Source organism: Mobula birostris, chromosome 23 (genome assembly GCF_030028105.1).
Source record: "Mobula birostris isolate sMobBir1 chromosome 23, sMobBir1.hap1, whole genome shotgun sequence".
Lineage (NCBI taxonomy): Eukaryota > Metazoa > Chordata > Chondrichthyes > Myliobatiformes > Myliobatidae > Mobula > Mobula birostris.
The window spans coordinates 41,953,752-41,978,038 of NC_092392.1; the positions used below are offsets into that span (position 1 = coordinate 41,953,752).

Sequence of the window (24,287 nt, forward strand, 5' to 3'; positions counted from 1 at the left end):
CTGTTTGTCCTAGATGCTGCCTGACTATGTAATCCTGACATTATGATTTTTTTTTAAAGTTCTGTTCTATTTTAAATAAGAAAAATACAGGCAAAGTTGCTTTGATCATCACAGTAATCTCAAATGCTTCTGCTGCTTATGTGATCTACGGTCAGGAGTTCAAAAACCCACATGTCAAGCTGTGAAAATGAAACCAATTATATGTGAGTTAACACAAATAAAATAAGAAAAATGCAACCACTCTATCCTTTGGGGAAGGGAACTCATCACCCTCAATGATCTATAAATGGCTATAGTCCACATCGTAAAGCTGATTCATATACTTTTTGAGAAGAGCAGCCAAAATGTTTTAGTGTTTGGTCAATAAATATAGTAACGTCATGTAAATCCTAAAATCTTTAATGAGAGAAATGTTTCATGTTCAATTAAACCTCCATCTTCTACCATTGAGAATTACTCTCAGGGAGTAAATTAATTGAATTGAAAGCCAATAAATCCCCAAGATTTGATGATTCTAGGTTTTTGAACAGCTGGTATTGGAACAAATGGATGCGCTGGTTGTCATACTCCAAAATTCTACTAAGCATAAAGTGGCAAATGTACTCCCACTTTTGAGAGGGAGAGGAAACCAAAGGCTAATTAGACAGATATCAGCAAAGAAATCTATTAATTGTAATGGAACACTAGGAAAATAATAACCTAATTGAACACAATGAACGTGTATTCATAAAAGAATCTTATTTCACAAATCTAAAAGAAATTTTGAGAATGTCACTAACAAAATAGGCTAGAGTGAACCTTGTGCATCTGGACTTTCAGAAGGGCTTTAGTAAGGTATCATAGAAAAAGTTATTAAACAAAATTAGAACATATGGAGTTGAGAGCAATATCCCAGTGAGGATTGGTTAACAGAATGTAATTGGTAGAAATAAAATGCAGAAAATCTAAAAACTACAGATGTTGGAACTTTAAAAAAAATGAAAACAGAAAATACTGAAAATACTCAGCAGGTTAGCTGCATCTGTGGGGTGAGAAACAGTCAAAATTCCAAGTCAATAGAGATGAAGTTTAGTTCTGACAAAATGATTCTTAACTGAAATGTTGACTCTGTTCCTTCTCCCACAGATGTGACCTGAACTGCTGAATATTAGCAGCAATTTCTGTTTCAGGATTAACAACTTATTTTTATGCTTGGAAGCTACAGTAATGACTGTGGTGCAACAGGAGTCAGTCAGTGCTTAGGCCCCAGTTACTCACAGAATGCATCACTGATTTGGATGGGTTGCTAAGTGCAATGCATCCAAGCTGATGCTGATGATTCAAAATTGAATGGCAGTGTAAATTGTGAAGAGGATGCAGAGAGACGTCAAGAAAATAACAGATACCCTAAGTAATTTGAAGTTGACGTGGCAAATTGAATATAATGCAGATAAATATGAAGCAATCCATTTTGGTGTATTAAAAAAAGAGTATTAAGTTTCAAGAGATTGTACCATTATATACAAACCACTGAAAGTAACATGCAGGAGCAGCAAGAAACTGGAGAAGTAAAATACTCCACTGATTGCTGCAATTGGGATATTTATAAGACATAGGAACAGAATTAGGCCATTCAGCCCATGAGTCTGCTCCGCCATTTCATCATGGCTGATCCATTTCCCATTCAACCCCAATCTCCTGCCTTCTCCTCAAAACCTTTCACGCTCTGTCTAATCAGGAACCTATCAAGCTCCACAGTAAATGCACCCAATGACGTAGTCTCCACAGCCACAGGTTCACCACCCTCTGGCTGAAGAAATTCCTCATCTCTTTTCCAAATGGACATCCCTCTATTTTGAGGCTGTACCTTCTGGTCCTAGACTACCCCAACCAAATGAAACATCCTCTTCATATCCACTCTATATTTCAACAATCAACAGGCTTCAGTAAGATTTCCCCCCACCCCCATTCTTCTAAATTCCAGCAAGTACAAGCCCATAGTCATATGATAACCTTTTTATTCCCAGAATCATTCTCATGAACCTTCTCTGAACCCTCTCCAATGTCAACACATCCTTTCTTAAATGAAAGGTTCAAAACTGCTCACAATACTCCAAGTGATGCCTCACATACCGCTGCAGCATTACATCCTTGCTTTTATATTCTAGTCCTCTTGAAATTAATGCACACATTGCATTTGCCTTCCTCACCACCAATTCAACCTGCAAATTAACCTTTAAGGAATTCTGCACGTGGACTCCCAAATCCCCTTGTAACTCAGATTTTTGAATTTTCTCCCTGTTTAGAAAATAGTTGATGCTTTTATTACTTCTACCAAAATACATGACCATACACTTCCTAACACCATATTTGGGTACAAGTAAAGACACTGAATTGCATTTATGCAGCAAATTGTTGAGTATGCATCTGGAATATTGTTTAAATTTTATCTCCCTACCAGAGAATATACTTGCAATAGAAAGAATACAGCAAAGATTCACCAGGTTGTTTCCTGGGATTGAATAGTTAAAATTTAACCTGATCATACATAGTAATCTTCATTCTTCTGTTTACATAATCAGAATTGAATTGAAATAAATTTCAAAGATTCAAAGTACATTTATTATCAAAGTATATATAAACAGTATACCACACTGAAATTCATCTTCCCCACAGACAGTCATGAAACAAAGAACCATGGAACCAACCCATTTAAAGAAAAACATCAAATCGCGCCCCCCCCCATGCAGTAACAGCTACAAAGGAAAAAAAAAACAAGCAAAAACAGAGACTATAAACCACAAAATCAAAAGGCACGTTTCAGTACAGTTCACCTCATTGTTCATTATCTGCAGGCCACTCCAATTCAAAAATCACCCAAATATAGTAACAAAAAAGTGCGACCAGCATTAGAACTATAAATTAGAATACATCATAAACCTGAATTAGAGTCCAAATCTACAATCTGTGTCAAGTAAACCTTGCTCCAGCACCATCTGCCAACAGCATCATGGGATAGAGAAAGGGGGAGAGATCACTCAAATGCAAGGACATTCCCTCGGGAGCTGCAAGGGAGAGGCTAGTAGACAGCACTAAACACTCGTTCACTCTCCACACTCATCTTGATGTTCAATCTTCTTCAGCTATTCAACCATTGAGAGATGGAGTCGATCGTGAGCCCATCTCCAGACTTCCTGGCCTCCTTGCTGCACGCTTTGTTTGAGTCTCGTGGAACATTCTCAGAGAGAGCAAAGCGTCAGATCACCCGAAAGACCCGAAACCACACCACCAGAATGCAGATTCAATAAATTTATATTTTACATGGGAATTTTAATTCTACCTTCATCTTGTGATTAATAAATTCTACTGACATTGTTTTATGTAAATATTAGTAGTAAGATCAAAACTGCAGCAGGTATAATTACTGTACCTTTGGAAGAATAGTCACAGTCATCGCAGTTGAAACTTAGTCAGTTCCATGGCTGAAATATTCAGCTGTCTAATATTAGAGAATTCTTACTGAATGTTCAGGTAATTACTATCCTATAGTCTGTGATATGCATTTACCTTTAACACTATACGAGGGCAAGTTTCATTATAACATAGCCACAGGGGTTCTTCTCACTGACAACAACATTTTTGACTGTTCTCCCTGTACAATTGTTACTATACCAATTGTTACAAAGAAAACTGCTTAGAGGCAAAAGGGAAAAGAGTAAGTACCAAAAATCTAATTAAGAAGGTTGGTACTGCAACAATTACATCATTCACTCATTTTTTTTTTGCTTTCAATATATTATATGACTTTAGTTCTGTTGGGATTGTGGTCTAGCTCTTCATATCAGAGCAATGCAGAAATGTAGTAGCAAACAGACTTTGAATCAATTCCAAATTTAACCACAATTTAGAGCTTCAGGCACCTGTCAAAATTATGGCCATTTGGTTGTTCAACAAGTTTTAAATTACTGGGACATTTACAGAACACAAAGTCTCACTATTCCATCGAATTAGATTCAGTAAGTTCATTAACAATTTACAAAGAATGTTGCTATTCCTAAATTTAAACTTCAACAATCTCCAAATTCCACACCGCACAAGTGTGAAACCTTCCACTTTTGGTTGAATGCATTTACTGTAAGCTAAATATCAGGTTGCAATCCACACTCCTCCAAGTCACTCTGATCCAAGCCAACATCCAGCATTGCTTGGTCAGGCTGATTAGTCCTCCACAGACTATACTGAGGTCTGTTTCTTAAATAAATTTATCAATTTATTCAAGAAAATATATGAAGAAACAGCTATCCACCCTCTAAGAATCACAGAAACATAGACACAACACTATACATAATTGCCACTACCATTAGCATTGCCATTCCCTGAGGCAATAGTTATAGAACAGGAGATCCCAACCCATTTTTATGCCATAGACTCCTACTATTAATCAAGGGGTCTGTGGACCCCAGATTGGGAACCCCCTGTTAAAGAACATAAAGTAGTACAAAGGAAATGGTCCTTTGGCCCACAGTGCTGTGCCAGACCAGACTAATCCCTTCTGCCTACATAATATCCATATCCCTCCATTCTCAGCATACCTCAGATTCGTGAACACCTCTATCATATTTCCCTCCATTACCACCCTTGGCTGTGCGTTCCAGGCACACATCACTCTCAAAATATCTTGCCTCACACATCTCCTTTGAACTTACCTCCTCCTTGCCTTAAATGTTTACCCCCCACCCCCCGCCCAGCATTAGACATTTCAGCTCTGAAAAAAAAAGTTTCTGACTGTCTATCTTCACCCCTCATAAGTTCATCAACTTCTCAGGTCCCCCCTCAGCCTCCTCTGTGCCTGAGAAAACAACCCAAGTTTGTCCACGCCCTCCTTTTATATCATATCCTCTCTAATCCAGACAGCATCATGATAAACCTCTTCTTCATCCTCTCCAATGTCTCCACATCCTTCTTATAATAGAGCAATTAGAATTGAATGCAATATTTCAGATGCGGCCCAACTAGCTTTATAAAACTGCTACATAACCTGCCGACTCTTGAACTCATGTCCTTGATGAATAAAGGCAAGAAACATCCCTTTATGTTTGGTCTCATAATGTTCTCTTTCTTCTTATTTTCCGTTCACAAGACCAGTGTGCATTACTGCACTTAAGGGAAAAAGATAACTTGACTCCACATATCATCCCTTTCCCCAAATTAAGATATGATTCTAAGAAAAGCTTTTAGTTCCCCAGGCATGGTTTCTTCAACATTCTGTATCACTTCAACAGTACTTCAAAACCGACAGTCATTTAAAAAAAGCAGTGTCTGTTCGCTTCGGTGAGTACTTTCACAACGCAATCTCAATATTTTACTGATTCATGCCTGAAAATTCCAAAGACTCCATGGGTCTTCACTGCCTCTATCTTATTTACATTTAAAAAGGTCCAATATGAATGACTTCAAGTCCACAGTTTTCTCATCGTATTGTCCAAATGCCTTTTGGAAGTTTCTGTTTCCATCTACGTTGCTTACAACGTCACCCATCTTACATCATAAGCAATCTTAATTCCGTATGTATTTTTCTGTCCCATTACTTAAGTGATAAAACAGCCAAAATAGTTGATCATTTTTGCAAGATTGCCTTTGCCAATCTAATCACCTATCAATTATCTCTATACTTTGTTTCTTGTCATTCATTTAATTTGCCTTCAACTCTGGGAGTTTCAAACTTTGCAAACAATAGTTTGTGGAGACCAATTTAAATATCTTCTAAAAGGCCATTTAATTAACACCCATGTACATTTCTTGTCCACTACTTTGGTCACCCCTTTGAAAAACAATTTAACCAGGCACGCCATGCATGACCCACACTTCAGAAATTCATGCTCTTTCTTCATAAGACAACATTGAAAATGTTTAAGTCACTGCACTCCATTCAATAATTGCATCATTAGAGACAGTAGTATTGTCATGTCTAGGTGCAAGAAAAAGTTTGTGAACCCATTGCAATTACCTAGTTTTCTCCATTAGTTACTCATAAAATATGGTCTGATCTTCAACTAAGTCACAATAATAGACAATCACAATTTGCTTCAACTAATAACACACACAATTGTACTTTTAATGGTTTCATTGAACACATTTAAACCATCCTGTGTTGATTTATTCTTGTTTCAGATTATTGTCTTGTTGCATCATCCAAGTTCTATTAAGCTTCAGGTGACGAAGGGCTACCCTGACATTCTCCTGTAAAAAGTCCTGATACAATATTGAATTCATTGTTCCTTCAACGACTGCAAACTGTCCAAGCCCAGATGCAGCAAAGCAAAATCAGAATCAAGATGAATATCACAGGTGTATGTTGTGAAATTTTGTTAAATTAGCAGCAGCAGTACACTGCAATACATAATATAGAAATGTAAATCAATTACAGTAAGTATATGCATATTAAACAGTTAAATAAAAAAGTGCAATATCAGAAATAATATATGAAAAAAAGTGAGGCAGTGTTCATGGGTCCTGATGAAGGGTCTTGGCCTGAAACGTTAACTGTACCTTTTCCTAGAGATGCTGCCTTGGCCTCTTGTGTTCACCAGCAACTTTGATGTGTGTTGCTTGAAATTCCAGCATCCGTAGATTTCCTCGTGTTCATGGGTTCAATGTCCATTTAGGAATCAGATGGCAGAGGTAAAGAAGCTACTCCTGAATTGCTGAATGTGTCTCTTCAGGCTTCTGTACCCCCTTCCTGACAGTAACAATGAGAAGTGGGCATGTCCTGGGGGATGAAGATCCTTAATAATGAACACTGCCTTTCTGAGGAACTGCTCCTTGGAGATATTTAAATACTACGGAGGCTAGTACCCAAGATGGAACTAATTGTACAACTTTCTGTAGCTTCTTTCAAGCCTGTGCAATAGGAACTTGAAACTGCTCACTCTCTCCATTTCTGATTACGCTACGAGGATTGGTTCATGTTTCCTCGTCCTACTCTTCCTGAAGTCCACAATGAGTTCCTTGGTCTTACTGATGTTGAGTGTAAGGTTGTTGCTGTAACACCACTCAGCTAGCTGGTATATCTTGCTCCTGTATGTTCTCCATCTAAGATTCTACTGACAATGATTTCATCAGCAAATTTATAGATGGCATTTGACCCACACAGCCATGGCTTTAGAGAGAGTAGAATTGTGGGCTAAGCACACATTCTTGAGGTGCGCCAGTGTTGACCGTCAGTGAGGAGAAGATATTACCAATCTGCACCAGTTAGGAAGTTGAGTATCTAATTGCAGAAGGAGGTATAGAAGATGGTGTTAAATGGTGAGCTATAGTCAAAGCACAACATCCTGACACAGGTGTCTGTATTGTCCAGGTGGTCCAAGGCTGTGTGAAGAGCCATTGAGATTGCGTTTGCTGTGAACCCAAACTGCCCTAAACTAATAGCACACCATTGTGTGGTATTATCTCAGAGGTTCACATACATTTTTGAACCTAGACTGTGATTGTTTAAATAGCATACTCAGCCCCAAACCAAGATGCTCCTTCCACCATGCTTCACAGTTGGGATGAGGTTTTGGTGTTGGTGGGCAGTGCCCTTTTTCCTCCAAACATAGTGGTGTGCATTTCTGTCAAAAGGTTCAACTCTTGTCTCATCTGTCCCACAGAACATTGCCCCAGAAGCATTGTAGAACATCCAGGAGGTCTTTTGCAAACTTGAGAAATGCAGCAATTTTTTTTTTGGAAAGCAGTGATTTCCACTGTGGTGCCCATTCTTGTTCAGTGTTTACTTATAGTGGGCACATGAACAGAAACTTCAACAAATTCTAGATATTTCTGTAGGTCTTTTGCTGTTACCCTTCAGCATTGCATATTGTGCTTTTGGTGTGATCTTTGCAAAGTGTCCACTCCCAGGGAGCAACGTACTGACTTTCCTCCATTTGTAGACAATTTCTTTTATTGTGGACTAATGAACCCTCATGTTTTTAGAAACGTTTTTGTATCCTTTTCCAGCATCATACACATATGTTTGTATGTTATTAGCTTAGACAGATTGTGTTTGTCTATTGTTGTGACTCAGATTAAGATCAGACCACACTTTATGAGTAACTAATGTAGAAAACCAGGTAGTTGCAAAGAGTTCACAAAGTACTTCTTCCAACTGTACCAGTCATTAAACTAACTGGGTCTATAACCCCTTGCTCCTCAGTCTCAGTTTTCCTAAATAGCACAGATGACTTGCAAGAATTTTCACACTGAAACAGTGGCAGAATAAACAGAACTTCAGAAGGTATAAATATAGATTGCCCTCCTGTAACCAGTGATATACAAGCCATATGGGGCTGTGGCTGAGCACGTAAAAGTAGATCTACAAATATACTCTAAAAGCAAATAAATAGATGTGCACTGAAGATAAACTTCCAGAACACTACTCCTAATGCTCTTAGACTTGTTCGACTTAATTATCCTATTCACCACCAAACACTGCATCTTGTCTTCAGTAATACAATTCAAGCCACCAAGATTTTTTTTAACTCTTCTTTGTCAAATCTTTTACTTGTGCCAAAAGAGAACATGAGAAACCAGAATGGAGCCAATTATCAAAATATATGGTGCACATGGATTAGAAGAGATTAACATTCAGAATCTTTAGCAGATTACATTGGTAACAGCACAAGGTCTACAACACCATTGTATGACTATCTGAAAAAAATGGATTGATAGATGTACTTTGAATTCAATCCCAGGTCTGGTCAATGATGGGAAGCCAGAAACTCTGAGGAATCACACCATCGTATCACCGGACAGTCACAGCCCACCCACTCCGAACAAGGTAACCACACTATTGATTGATACAAACTGCAAGAGGAGGTACAGCAGCCTGAAGGCACACAATCAACGGTTCAGCAACAGCTTCTTCTCCTCTGCCATCCAATTTTTGAATGAGCAATGAACCCATGAACACAACCTCGCTACTTTTTTAAAAAATTTTTATTTTTGCACTACTTAACTATTATACAGTGGCATGCGAAAGTTTGGGCACCCCGGTCAAAATTTGTGTTACTGTGAATAGCTAAGCGAGTAGAAGATAACCTGGAAGTTAAAGATGACACATGTCTTTAATATTTTAAGCAAGATTACTTTTTTATTTCCATCTTTTACAGTTTCAAAGTAACAAAAAAGGAAAAGGGCCCGAAGCAAAAGTTTGGGCACCCTGCATGGTCGGTACATAGTAACACCCCCTTTGACAGGTATCACAGCTTGTAAATGCTTTCTGTAGCCAGCTAAGTGTCTTTCAATTCTTGTTTGGGGGATTTTCGCCCATTCTTCCTAGCAAAAGGCTTCTAGTTCTGTGAGGTTCTTGGGCCATCTTGCATGCACTGCTGTTTTGAGGTCTATCCACAGATTTTTGATGATGTTTAGGTCAGGGGACTGTGAGGGACATGGGAAAACCTTCAGCTTGCGCCTCTTGAGGTAGTCCATTGTGGATTTTGAGGTGTGTTTAGGATCATTATCCTGTTGTAGAAGCCATCCTCTTTTCATCTTCAGTTTTTTTTTTAAACAGATAGTGTGATGTTTGCTTCCAGAATTTGCTGGTATTTAATTGAATTCATTCTTCCCTCTACCAGTGAAATGTTCCCCGTGCCACTGGCTGCAACACAAGCCCAGAGCATGATCGATCCACCCCCATGCTTAACAGTTGGAGAGGTGTTCTTTTCATGAAATTCTGCACCCTTTTTTCTCCAAACATACCTTTGCTCATTGCGGCCAAAAAGTTCTATTTTAACGTCATCAGTCCACAGGACCTTTTTCCAAAATGCCTAAGGCTAGTTTAGATGTTCCTTTGTAAACTTCTGACACTGAATTTTGTGGTGAGGACGCAGGAAAAGTTTTCTTCTGATGACTCCTCCATGAAGGTCATATTTGTGCAGGTGTCACTGCACAGTAGAACAGTGCACCACCACTCCAGAGTCTGCTAAATCTTCCTGAAGGTCTTTTGCAGTTAAACAGGGGTTTTGATTTGCTTTTCTAGTAATCCTACGAGCAGTTCTCTCAGAAAGTTTTCTTGGTCTTCCAGACCTCAACTTGACCTCCATCATTCCTGTTAACTGCCATTTCTTAATTACATTGCAAACTGAGGAAACGGCTACCTGAAAACCCTCTGCTATCTTCTTATAGCCTTCTCCTGCTTTCTGGGCATCATTTATTTTAATTTTCAGAGTACTAGACAGCTGCTTAGAGGAGCCCAAGGCTGCTGATTGTTGGGACAAGGTTTGAGGAGTCAGGGTATTCATAAAGCTTTGAAATTTGTATCACCTAGCCTTTCCTAACGATGACTGTGAACAAGCCAAAGCCCTAACAAGCTAATTAAGGCGTGGGACCTTGGTAAAAGTTATTTGAGAGCTCAAGTCTCTTGGGGTGCCCAAACTTTTGCATGGTGCTCCTTACCTTTTTTATCCCACTCTAAAATTGTACAAAACAAAAATAATACACTAATCTTGCTTAAAGTGTTGAAAAGAATGTTTCATCTTTAACTCTATGACTTTTGGAGATCAGTTCATCTTCTACTCACTTAACTATTCACAGTAACAGCAATTTTGACCAGGGGTGCCCAAACATTTGCATGCCACTGTATATACTTGCTGTAATTCAGTTTTTTTTATTACTAGGTACTGCATTGTACTGCTGCCACAAAGACTACAAATTTAATGATATATGCCTGATATTATTAAACCTGATAATATTAAACCTTATTCTGAGGAGGAAGTCATCAACACAATAAACCTACCGTTAAAATCCTCTGGCAGTTTCTCAATGTGAGTTAATGAGAGTGAGGTCTGATCGATCTAAGCACTGGGATAATTTGGAAAGGTCGGGTGCGGGCCGGAACACCGCGGTGGGGTCCAGGCGCCAGAGTGTATTGAAGCGAGAGGGCCCAGCTCCTAGTGCGGGGAACGACCCGGTGTTTGGAAAATTTAAATGTTGGGCCAGATGGATTGAAAAGGCAGGGTCCAGAGATGAGGATTGGACCAGTTCTGCAATGTTTACTCTGCTCTACACGGTACTACGGCTGAGGTTGTGAGCCTGTTCCGGGCTTCGCTTTTGTGAGCTCTGCGGCGATTTGCTCCGCTGTTTGATGAACTGAGGCTGAGACTATGGGCCTGCTCCAGGCTTGAAGTCTATGGACTCACTTTCGTTCTGAATGCTGTTGCTGCTTTTATTGTTTGCATGAACTGTGTTTTTTTTGTCTCTCTACACATTGGGTGTTTGTTGTTTCTATTTTTAAAAAAAAATAGGTTCTTTCGGATTCCTTGTTTTGTGCCTGCCTGTTAGCAGACGAATCTCAAGGTTGTATAATTTATACATACTTTGATAATAAATGGAAACTGGCATAAGCACCGGCCTGATGGGCCACAAGGCTCGTGACAGACTTTAATCAATTTGATAATAAATGTACTTTGAACTTTGTTTCATCGGAGATAATTGGAATGGAAATAAATCTGTGGTCTGCTCATGGAAAGCTAACTCAAACTCACCTACACAAAAAATGTGCTGGCTAGAAGACAGCATAAATCAGCAACAGGCATGACAACCAGCAAGAACAAGTAAGGACAGCAATCTCTGCTGAAGGATGACTTTTAAGTGTTTAAATCAGTTTGGGCTCCCAGAATGTTGTGCATGCCTCATCCCAGCTAACACATTTTCAAAATGATGCGTCAAATATGAGATAATGACTTCTCAAGTGCAATGAAAAAAAAAATCAGCATTTTTTTTTTGCAATTATCTTGGTGCCAAGTTACTGTCTTGAAAATGCTATTCCCTGGGCACCCAGTTTAAAATAAACCATAATCTGACAGGAGAAAGTCACTCATTAAATCCAGCAGAAATTCAACAAGGCAATTTGACTCGGTAAACTAGAATCAGGGAAAAAAAAACCTGCCTTAACCCTTAATGCCTTACCTCCCATGGAACTCTCTAATTGCCATTTTTTAAAAAAGAAATTTGTAACAGTACAAGTAAAGCAAATTAGGGAATATACTAATGTGTCAGGGATTTATATCTTTCTCTGAAATAATTACATTAATTTATAAGCTACTTAAATATCACTCAGAATTAAATAATACCCCCAACCATGCCAATTATATTTGAGAATTTACATTAAAGAAGCTCAATTATGAACACAGTGAATCAAAATGGTGTGCAGCTATAAAAACATACAAATTTCACTATTTTCCTAAAAGAAACACAAGTTCCATTCAGTCTTTGGGCCTTTTATCCGGACAGTCTCAAACCCAGACAAACCTTGATTCAAAACCTAAAACATACATTTATTCCTCACATTTCAAAATGTTCACATACAATTGAAGCTAATCAGTTCAAAACCCTGTGAGCGGTAAACAGAACAACAGTCAATTTAGCTGCAGTATGTGGTAGATTTAGGGAGAATTGGTGGCTAAGTCATTGTGTAATTTTAGCATTATTGTATCAATCTCTAGCCACTGAACATCTTGAGATAGCAAAGATCTCCTACCTCTAGTCAGTCATGGTACCAGAAAAGAAACTACATCCCATCATATTGTATGAACAATGTTGATTTAATACTTTCAACTAAAGCAGGAGATGGGCTTTCCAGCTACAAGAAAAAACTGTATATTGAACACGCCTATAAAGAGTTGTTCAGAAGCATAAATTTGGGATACAACACAAAAGAATGATAGGGCACATAATCAAAAAGCTTTCCCCAGTATACAGATAAATAGCACTGACAGACACAAACAAGCTCACTATGTTTTCATTCTTGTTATAGCACTATGAAGCAACAGCCTGAGAACTGCTGTACTAAAAGGCAAAAAGAAATCTCAACTGCCTTTCCACTACCATCACAACAAAGTGAAAAACTAAGTACAGGTTATCCAAATTTGCGCACCACAGACAGTTCTGAAAAGTGGCTTCACATATGCAATGAACAGGTTAATAGACAGCAGAAAGCATTTTCTAAGCATTTTTCATTGCATGAAGTGAAAATTGAAGATCTTGCTCATGCATTAAAAGAGTGGATCCGTTAGAGTCACTTAACATATGTCACTTAACATACGTCGCTTAACAATATGCTGATCATGAAATATGCGAAGATCTATCACAATGAACTGAAATTGGGCTGCAGAAATGTAAGAAAAGGCACGGATTTACATTTTTAAAGATTTGTGGTGATAAAGAGTCTGCTGATCATGATGCAGCAGAGAAAGCTCATTGATCCGTTTGCCAAGATTGTCGTTGATGAAAACCTAACACTGTAAACAGCTGCATCAGTTTTTGTGTGACGAGCAATTGCAAGACAAAGACTACTTCGGTAGCAAATAGGTTCATCGTCGGAAATTACGGTGATCCCAAGCTATCGCAATACACTTACACATATATACATACACACACATATAATGTATATACATTCATACATATATCTATATATAAATATATGTAGTTTTGTATATATATATATGTGTGTGTGTGTGTGTGTGTGTGTGTGTGTGTGTGTGTGTGTGTGTGTGTGTGGCACCAAGCATCTCAGCTAAGGGGTACCCAACCTGTACTCACAAATACCCTGGCAAATTTCAAGATTGATGTAAGCAGATCTCAAAATTACTATTTTTAAACAAGAAACCTGTAACAGTGCAAATAATGCAAATTAGGGAATACTGTGTAGGGAGTATACTAATGAGTCAGGAAGATTCATAACGTTTTGTGTAATAATTGCATTAATTATATAAAGCTACTTAACTCAGACTAAGAATTAAACAGCACTCCAACCTTGCCAATTATATTTGTGAATATCATGTAATTAAGCTAATATCATTCAAATAAATGGAGAATCATTCCTCAGTGAACACACCTCTGTTTCTGCACTGTGGCCATTTGTTCTGCAAGCTCTCTTGTGCCTCTTGTATTGCACCATATTATTCCCCATTTGAAAACCAACAGGCATCATTGCAATGGAAAAAGGGAGCAGCCAGACTCTCGTCAACAGTGTGACTGAAATCTGAAACCCACAGTGTATATACAGTCACTGGGTAGAATGCACATCTCGTGTTCTTGTTGCATTGGTGTGAAGGGGAAGGGGATCTAGGGATTGGTGTTCTTGTTAGTTTGTTGTACAGGGAGAGGGGGATTTGGGGGCTTATTGTGTTCTGCAGCGGGGGGGGTAAGGGGATTGAGTGGCCAATGTTCTTGTTGCGTTTCATGCGGCGGGAGGGGAGGTCAATGTTCTTGTTGCATTTTTGCTAGTTTTTTGTGCGAGAAGAATGGGATTTAGAGGCCAATATTCTTGCTGCATTTCATGAGGGGGAAGTGGAGCTTGGTGGGGTTGATGACCACATTGCCATTAATTTTTTTTGTGTGGGGGTTGGTGGGTTTGCTGTTTCTCTCTGAAATGACTTCCATGGTTTTTCTTTGCTTCGTGGCTATCTGGAGAAGAAGAATCTTAGAGTTGTTCTTAGATAATAAATGAATGTTTGAACCTTTTTAGTACGAGCTTAAGAACGAACATGGAAACAGACCATTCTTCAAATTTTGATAGATGCATAGTGGAGAGCATTCTGACTATCGCATCACAGCCTGGAATGCAGGCTCTAAGCACAGGATTGCAAGAGGCTGCAGAGGGTCGTAGACTCAGTCAGTTCCATCGCGGGCACATCTATCCAAGTGCTTCTTAAATTATACTATTATACCAAAAACTTTCTGTAGCAGGTCATTCCATATATCATATTTACCACCCTCTGCACAAAAACATGCCCCTCAATTCCTTTTAAATCTTTCCCCTCACCCCAAAATACCCAGTGACTTGACCTTCATGACCATCTGTGTCAATAAATTCCACAGATTTGCCACCATCTGGTTAAAGAAATTCTTCCTCATCTGTTTTGAGGGGTGTCCTTGTATCCTAGACTCTCCCACTATTGAAAACATCCCCTGCACGTCCACTCTATCTAGGCCTTTCAATATTCAACAAGTTTCAATGAAATACCCTCTCACTCTTCTCAACTCCAACAAGTGCAGGCCTTAAGGCAACAAATGCTCCTTAGACATTAACCCTCTCATTCCCAGATATTTCTCATGAACCTTCTTTGGAACCTTCCAGAAGGGGCCTGCAATTTTTTTCTTGAATTTTGGGAAACTGTTTACTATATTAAAATCTTCTAATATACATAGTACTTGTAATTATGAAACACCTTGAATACAAAATAGTGACTAGCGGAATCAGAGAAATGCTATCAATGAAGGCTATCATGCCTACTTTGGTTTAGATGTTACTTAAGCACAATTTTTCTCTTCATCGATTTTCAATGTATTTTGCTTGTAACAAGAACTTGCACTTTTTTTTGGTTCATCTTTACAACCTCAAAACTTCCTAAAGCCCTTCAAGTGTTCACCAGGCAGGAGACAAGTTGTATTGTATTCGACTGCAGACTGCTGCAACATTCATGGACTCAGGGACTTGAACTATATTTTTTGTGTGACTGCTTGTTTTTCAAACTGCTGTCTTACATGTGCTTGCAATATTATGTGTGCTATATGTGCCTTGTGCTGTGTCAGACTGCTTCTACTGTGTCGTGCATCTTGGCCCCAGAGTAACACCATTTCACTTGGCTGCATTCATGGGTACTCATGTATAGTTGAATGACAATTAAGCTTGAACCTTGAATGTACAATATTTCTATACTATCAACATACAGATGTGCTCACATCTATGAAGGAGGCCTCAACGTAAATAAAAATATTGAAAAATGTTTTTTGGTTAGTCTTCCCAACTGTCTTCAACAAAGTTTTTGCTATAGCACTGTCTTTCTGTGCCCATGGTTCACAATGTCAAGATTTCAAAAATTAATTTATTCAATAAACATGGAATTTTAAAAAAGATGCCATCTCCCCTATTCCCATTTCCCTTAGCAAGTGCTCAAATGCACAGCCAAAAATGTTGTCATTATGAGACATACCTCCTCATCCAGAATATGCCTAAATTCCACAAAGTCATTTATTAACTGAGCTGGACCCATCATTTCAGTCTTGGCCTTTATCCAATCCACTGAAAACATCAGCGAGTAGAGGTCCTATGAAAACATAATTTGTAAACTTCAGAATGCTATTGCTTAATAAAATTGAAACATAAATTAGAATCCACACTCTTGGAATTTACAAAGCAAACAATAACATTTCTCAAGAACAAGTGAAGGGTAAGGCTGGCAGATTTAGGGAATCCTGGTTGAAAAAAAAAACATTGAGGCTCTGGTGAAGAAAGAAAGAACCATACACTGTGTATAAGAAATTGGGAACTAGTGAATCTCTGGATGACTACGTAGCGGAAGAGTGCATTTAAGAGAAGTTTGGAAGGAAAACAGAGGATATGGGAATGATCAGGCAGGCAAGGTGAAGCACATCCCAAGAGATTCTATAGGTATATCAAGAGCAGAAGTGTGTTTAGGGAGACAGTAGGTCCCCTTAAAAATTATGATGGCTGCCTGTGTGTGAATCCAAAGGAAAATTCTTCTAGGGTGCATCACAACCTGGTATGGAAGTTGTCCTGTACAAGATCGAAAGAAGCTGCAGAAGATCGTGAACACGGCGCAGCACATTACACAAACCAATCTTCCGTCCGTGGACTCACTTTACAGCGCACGCTGTCGGAGCAGTGCTGCCAGGATAATCAAGGACACGACCCACCCAGCCAACACACGTTTCGTCCCTCTTCCCTCCGGGAGAAGGTTCAGGAGCTTGAAGACTCATACGGCCAGATTTGGAAACAGCTTCTTTGCAACTGTGATAAGACTGCTGAACGGATCTTGACCCGGATCTGGGCCATACCCTCCAAATATATGGACCTGCCTCTCGGTTTTTTTTTTGCACTACCTTACTTCCCATTTTTCTATGTTCTATTTATGATTTATAATTTAAATTTTGAATATTTACTAATTTTAGATATTTTAATATTTAATATTTGTAATCCAGGGAGTGTGAAGTGCAGAATCGAATATCGCTGTGATGATTGTACATTCTAGTACCAATTGTTTGGCGACAATAAAGTACAAAGTATAAAACTGCAGTGGCTCACCTACATGGACAATAACTTCACAGTTATGTGAAAAATTGAAATATTTACAACAAAACCCATTACAAATTTAACTCTGCTGAAACTCCTAATAATGACAAAGCTAATTTATTAATCTATAAAACGTGAAATTTTATACACCAGCTTATTTGAAATACTAACTCATTTTCTAGCAATATTCCTGCAAAAATGATTTTGTGATGTAATGCTCATTACCATCTCTATTTGAAGCAGGCAGATTAGTTATTCCATTAGGAAACAGAACTTTAGAAGATTAATTATGTATAGAGAGCTCAACTCGATTAAAAATCCCACCCCCTGATTAAATTACATATTCTTTTCTTTAAAAAGAACAATTTAATCTTTCCTCGCCTACTCATTCTGGCAATGAAAGAAGGGAGGTAATGAAAATGTCACTTAGGAATATGTAAAAATTGCTTGGCAACGCTTCATTATTTGATTATACCTCCATAGGAATGCATAGCTATTGCCTGTGAATGAATGTAAAACTTAAACCACAGCTGTTACTTACCATCTTCATGTGACTTACAGGAGATCTGAAAATCTCAGCTGGTTTCCATAATCTCCACAGTACAGTCATAAAGAAACATCTCCTCGTAAGGTTATTTTTACATATTGTTCGACCGATTTTGCGTAATTACAGCTACAAATATAGACCCATTAATTAATTTTAAATTTAACTATTTCTATATTAAATGGAGACTAACTTGTGAATGGAAAAACAAAAAGGAAATATATTTAAACTCCCTAAATTAACTTCAAGTCAGTTTTTGAAATTAGGCTCAGAATACTCTTAAATGCACTTGCTCTTACAGGACAATAACTCAAATGAATTAGAGACACAAGAAGTGCAAATGCTGGAATCTAAAGCAAAATAAAAGGCACCCGTTAGTCTTGCGAGACCATGGATCTGCGCTTGGAAAGTCTTCATTTTCCAGGGCGCAGGCCTGGGCAAGGTTGTATGGAAGACCGGCAGTTGCCCATGCTGCAAGCATCCCCTCTCCACGACACCGATGTTGTCCAAGGGAAGGGGTAAGGCCGATACAGCTTGGCACCAGTGTCGTCGCAGAGCACTGTGTGGTTAAGTGCCTTGCTCAAGGACACAACACGCTGACTCAGCTGGGGCTCAAACTCACGACCTTCAGATCACTAGTCGAATGCCTTAACCACTTGGTCGCGTGCCCACACAGAGCAAAATAAACAATCAAACTTCATGCAGAATCTTGACCTGAAACATCAACATCTCCTCCTCCCCCACCCTATGCCTCCACAGATGCTGCCTGATTCTTTGAGTTCCTCCACAGTTTGTTTCCATTTTCTGGACATATAATTAATCTATGTATAAAAGCTATCTTATGTATTTATTTTTTTTTATTATTATTATTAGGTTCTTTTATTTTATTTCTTTCTGCTGCATCAGATCCAAAGTAACAATTATTTCGTTCTCCTTTATACTTGTGTTCTGGAAAGGACATTGAATTCAACCTTGAATCTTGGATTCAAATAAGATAATAAAATTGATCACAAAATCAGTTCCATTGTATAACAAATTGAAAATACTACAAAAAACATTTCATAGAAGTGACACCTATAGCTGGAAAAAAACTGAAAATTCCTTATCCAGGATCTTAAGAGTAGAGTACATAAAAACTATGCAATTTTTTGAATTTATACCAGAGGAAAATGTCTGAAACTAAACTCGCGAACCTACCATATTTTAACATGTCCAAAATGAACTTGTTACGCAACAACTAAATCAAAATGAATCTAAAAGTAAGAGTAATAATTGGTAATGTAAACTGAAAGAATCATGTTATAATACAAATCATGACTTAACCCCCATCAGAATTAAAACTAAAAACTTCCTCTGCAGTATCCACTGTAGAGTGGTAAAATAAATACCAAGATAATCTTTCAGTCATATAAAATGTAACAAAGGTGGGTGTCCTTAACAAAGTCCTTATTAATTAAGACAGCCTTGTTATCAACAAGAAAATCAGTTCAAGGATCTGAAATTGCTCCTGGGTGTAGAGAAGTTGAGGTGAACTTGCTAGCTGCTTACAAGTGTATTCTGGCTCTGTGTCCTTTCTACTTGGCAATTAATGGGAAGGCCATGCCCAGAACAGTTTCAAACCCAGTACAAGTGCCTTCCTTCTATGGTCACATATTATCAATTTTCAAGTATGAGCTTGGAATTTTCATCTTTAAATTAGGTTTTACTGATCATGACAATGTAATTGTAAAATGAGCACTAACCTTATTCAAATTAGCTCTTGCCATATGGTTAGCCAGAAAACTGTACCAATACATACAATCTTCATCGGAAGGAGATGGAAGCAGCTTTTTATATGTCTTCTGATACTGACGAACCATTTTGGCATGTAATTCCTTAGTTAAAAAAAAATCACAAATAGAAGTTCAATAAATACTCCCAAGATATTTCAGTAATAAAACCAATAATGTATACAAATTGGATGCTCTTACACTAACTTATTCTCACTAATATGCTGTTTTAAGATTAAGATCCTACGCCAACCACAATGTACACGTACAAACCAGTGGTGCTTCCATTACACGTACTCCAATCACTGACTTTCAAACAGTGGTATAGTGGAACAGCAAGCAGAACAACTGTCTCACAGCTCCAAAGACGAGGTTCAACCCTCACCTTCATATATGTGGAGTTCGAATATTAGCCCTGTCTCTGTGTGGATATCCCCTAGCTGCTTTGTTTTCCTCCCACATCTCAGAAAAGTACTCGTTGGCAGGTTAAATGGCCAATAAGAATTCCCTGCAGTACAGAGGAAGAGTGGTGGAATCAGAGGAAAGGTGATGAAAATTTCAGAACAGATTGCAAGGAAAACTAGTGGGGATATGGGATTGTTCTACAAGTCCACACAGAATAAATACGCCAAAATAGCCACAAAGAAAATATTTCAATTACATCATCCACTGGGGACCAGGAATTGAAGACTATAAAATTAATCCAGGCCACTTCCTACAGCCATCCGGCAACATCCTACACACTAATACATACAAGACTACCCAACAACAATTGTTAGCAAAAAAAGCCTGAATGAAAAGCACTCTGACCTGAGCTCCCAGTACATACTCCATACAGATGCCACAGCCTCTTTGCTATGTTCTGTCCTTTCTTGACATAAATGGAAAAGTGTCGCTTATCCATTAAACAAAAAGGTTATACTTCCATATTAGTGTTAAACAAAAATTATGTGCATAATATCCAAAGTCTTATTACTGTATGGGTATGACAACGTCTTGCGAAATGTATTGTCTTTGTCTATATACTACATAGTCATTACTTATATGTAAAACTGATACACATAAGTATTTGAATTGAAGAACAAAAAATTATCAAAGGAAAGGGAAAAACATATTTATTGAAGTAAAAACTACCGGAAGTTGATTGTGATTTTGTTCAATCAGAAAATCCAACTGCAAGTCATGCAGGTAATACTGGAAAGATTGCTTGTTTCGGTCACAGAACAGTAAAGATTTGTTGACAAACACTTGTAAAATGTCTTCTACTTCTTCCACATCCAACTCCCACAGAATACACAGAACCTGATCAAAATATGAAAAATAACAATGATAAATAGATGGAATTGACCACAAACATATTGCCAACTATGGTTTTTCTGACACCCCATCCTAAAAAACTTACTAATAAATATCAATCAATATATATTCCTGAATTCCATAGATTAAAACCCATACAATCTCTATCTAACATTCTAAGTGTTTATTCACCCCAGGGTGTTACACCAAAACTCAAAACATCTTTCGCAAAATGTTGCAATACACCCAGTAATTACAGTAACTCTTTCACTGCACTTGTAGTAGGGAAGGCTTCAAGTTATCGGAGCGCAGATTAAAAAGCAAAGTCTCAGTCCAATCAATAAGAAAGGATGAATCAGATTAAAAGATAGTGAAAATATACGGCCAATGTGCATTCACCCTAGTCCTCAAAATGCAAGCAGAATATACAGTGACATGCCAAAGTCTGGGCACCCCTGGTTAAAATTTCTGTTACTGTGAATAGCTCAGCGAGTAAAACTGATGGAAATGATTTCCAAAAGGCATGAAGCTAAATATGACACATTTCTTTAATACTTTAAGAAGACTTTTTTTTTATTTCCATCTTTTACAGTTTCAAAATAACAAAAAAGAAAAAGGGCCTGAAGCAAAAGTTTGGGCACCCTGCATGGTCAGTTCTTAGTAACACCCCCTTTGGCAAGTATCACAGCTTGTAAACACTTTTTGTAGCCAGCTAAGAGTCTTTCAATTCTTGGTTTGGGGGATTTTCACCCATTCTTCCTTACAAAAGGCTTCTAGTTCTGTGAGATTCTTGGGCTGTCTTGCATGCACTGCTCTTTTGAGGTCTATCCACAGATTCTCGATGATGTTTAGGTCAGGGGACTGTGAGGGCCATGGAAAACCTTCAACGTGCACCTCTTGAGGTAGTCTATTGTGGATTTTGAGGTGTGTTTAGGATCATTATCCTGTTGTAGAAGCCATCCTCTTTACATCTTCGGCTTTTTTACAGACGGTGTGATGTTTGCTTCCAGAATTTGCTGGTATTTAATTGAATTCATTCTTCCCTCTACCAGTAAATGTTCCCCATGCCACTGCCTGCAACACAAGCCCAGAGCATGATCGATCCACCCCGTGCTTAACAGTTGGAGAGGGGTTCTTATCATGAAATTCTGCACCCTTTTTTCTCCAAACATACCTTTGCTCATTGTGGCCAAAAAGTTCTATTTTAATTTCATCAGTCCACAGGACTTGTTTCCAAAATGCATCAGGCTTGTTTAGATGTTCCTTTGAACCTTTTGAATAGAACTTCCTGAAAAGGAGTTGGTGAGTTGTGCATTGATTAGGGTTAGGGGTGTGGGTATTGTCCCTAATATCATAAGAGCCGTGCCCCCACAGAGTCAAGGGTGTTGGTATCGTACTGACTTTTCCCTGGCGGGAGGGGTGTGTGTGTGTGTGTGTGTGTGTGTGTGTGTGTGTGTGTATACTTTGCTCCCACGTGATTTTATTAATTGTCCACGTGTTTTATTGCTGATCTGACTACTGTAAATTGTGTGCGTGTTGCTTCTGTTGCCATTTTTCCACATTTGCCTTCCGTAAATAAAATCCTTTACTACCAAGACTGTGTCCAGAGTCCTCGCCTTCGAGACCTATTGAATCTGTTTCCTCACTTACGACAAAGGGAGCACCCGTAAAGGGGGCCAGCCCCCGATCCAGCATTGACAGTGCACCATACTGCCTCCAGTGTCACCTTCTCTGTGCAAATGCAACAGGCAACACCGCACCATATGGTCTAATCCATGCCACAAGCAAGGCCACGCAGCTCCTCCATCGTCAGTCCTGCCAATAAACTAGTGAACCAGACTTGCAGTATGCATTACCAAAGTCCAACAGAGTCTTGCAATCACAAGAAAAATGTGGTCAAAGGTATCTCCACATCTTCCTGACATAGATTTATTGGTTCAGTTTCACAAATATGCAAAAAGAACCATATTCAGTATAATTCCACTGAAGTTTTCATTTGAATAATTTATCAATATGTTTCAGGAATGTTTTTCTTTAAACTATGCTTGCATTGGATTGATTCATTACTTTCTAAAAGGGTGACAAATTGATTGACATAATGAAAGCTCTACAACTCACTAAAGAACAGTTTCAAAATGGCTTACCACAGAAGTGATAGATTTACATAAATATTAATGGCATCTAATTTGCAGATGGTGCTGCTTATTCCGGAACACAGCAAATGAAAATACTATTAATTTTTCAGAGTACCTTTTCAACAACCTCAAACAGCTATCTGTAAAGAACATCACAGAGTTTACTATTTACTCAAAGCTCCTTATTAAATTCCCAGACTGGAGCTGGAAGGGCAACTCTACACAGACTGCTCCTGCACATCACCACTGGGAGACGATTATCAAAAATTAAAACACAAATTCACAGGTTATTAGAAGACAGTAAAACTTACTCTAGTTGGCACTTTCACATCCTTTTTTAGTATGGAGAGGTCTTTGTAGTATTCTCTATGACTCTTCTCCAAAACCTCAATGCTAATTGCCATAGCCTCATCAAGTGCCTCATAATCATAGGAGGACGACTTACGAATTCTTTTGAATTGTTTACTCTGCAGCTGTTTGAGGTAATAAGACCATCGATTTGGAAATTCTCGCAATAGAGCACCGATGAGGGAGACAACCAGAGGAGAACCTGAAAAATATTAATATATGTTTCTAATTTTTTTTTAATTTGAGAAATATAGCTTTATAAAATCTCAACCAGGGAAAAGATAGTTATTATGCTGGCAAGTAGTGTTTCATATTATGATTAAAACTTTTTTAAACAATGTAAGATTCAACATGAGTTTTTTTCCCCACAACTGCGAAAGAAAACTGAACCTTGTTTTACAGAAGGGGAGGAGCTAATGGGTATGTCAGAGAATAAATTACAGAATAAGTGGAAGAATGAGAAAGATGGGAACGCTTAGAGAACCAGCGCCAACTCAATGGGCCAAATGGTCACCTCCTATGCCCCAAGGAAATACAAAATATGATAGCATGACTACAGATAGTAGCAGGACCTTAGTCACCCATCCCTTCCACTTATTAAAGGAATCAATCTATTGCATAAAAACATAGTCTAATAAATGCCCTCAGGTGAACATTTCCAGATTTAGTTACATAAACTGACAAAGAATTAAGGATAAACCATTCAGTTCTCTGTATTGCAATTGGGAAATCATTCCTTTCATTCACACAACTGTAAAAAGTACACCATTAGAGAAGGGAAAAAAATGTCCTTTAACACTCACATGCACATTAATATTAAAGTAAACACCAGCTTCCAGTGATATGTTTTCTAATTGTAGCTAATTGCCATTGAGAGTGAAATATCAATACAGAAGATCTAAATCACTATCTCCAGATAAGTTCAAAGTAAATTTATTACCAAAGTACATACAGTATATGTCACCATATACAACCCTGAGATTCAATTTTTTGCAGGCATACACAATAAATCCAAGAAATGCAACAGAATCAATGGAAGACCACACCCAACAGTACAGACAACTAATGTGCAAATACAAAAGAAAAAAAAATAATGAATGAACAAGCAATAGATATCGAGAACATGAGATGAAGAGTCCTTG

At 38.2% G+C, this 24,287-nt stretch overlaps 1 protein-coding gene across 3 annotated transcripts in view; it reads right to left on the reverse strand.

Annotated features, from left to right (window-relative positions):
* Nucleotides 1–24,287, reverse strand: part of apaf1 (apoptotic peptidase activating factor 1) — a 230,212-nt gene that overhangs the window by 147,799 nt on the left and 58,126 nt on the right. For all 3 annotated transcript variants that reach the window (XM_072241593.1, XM_072241592.1, XM_072241594.1), the window contains exons 8-11: nucleotides 23,109–23,347; nucleotides 20,501–20,668; nucleotides 19,340–19,471; nucleotides 15,954–16,067 (exon numbers count right to left, since the gene is read on the reverse strand). In XM_072241593.1, the coding sequence (XP_072097694.1) occupies nucleotides 15,954–16,067; nucleotides 19,340–19,471; nucleotides 20,501–20,668; nucleotides 23,109–23,347 (653 nt within the window). The remainder of the gene's footprint in view (nucleotides 1–15,953; nucleotides 16,068–19,339; nucleotides 19,472–20,500; nucleotides 20,669–23,108; nucleotides 23,348–24,287) is intronic.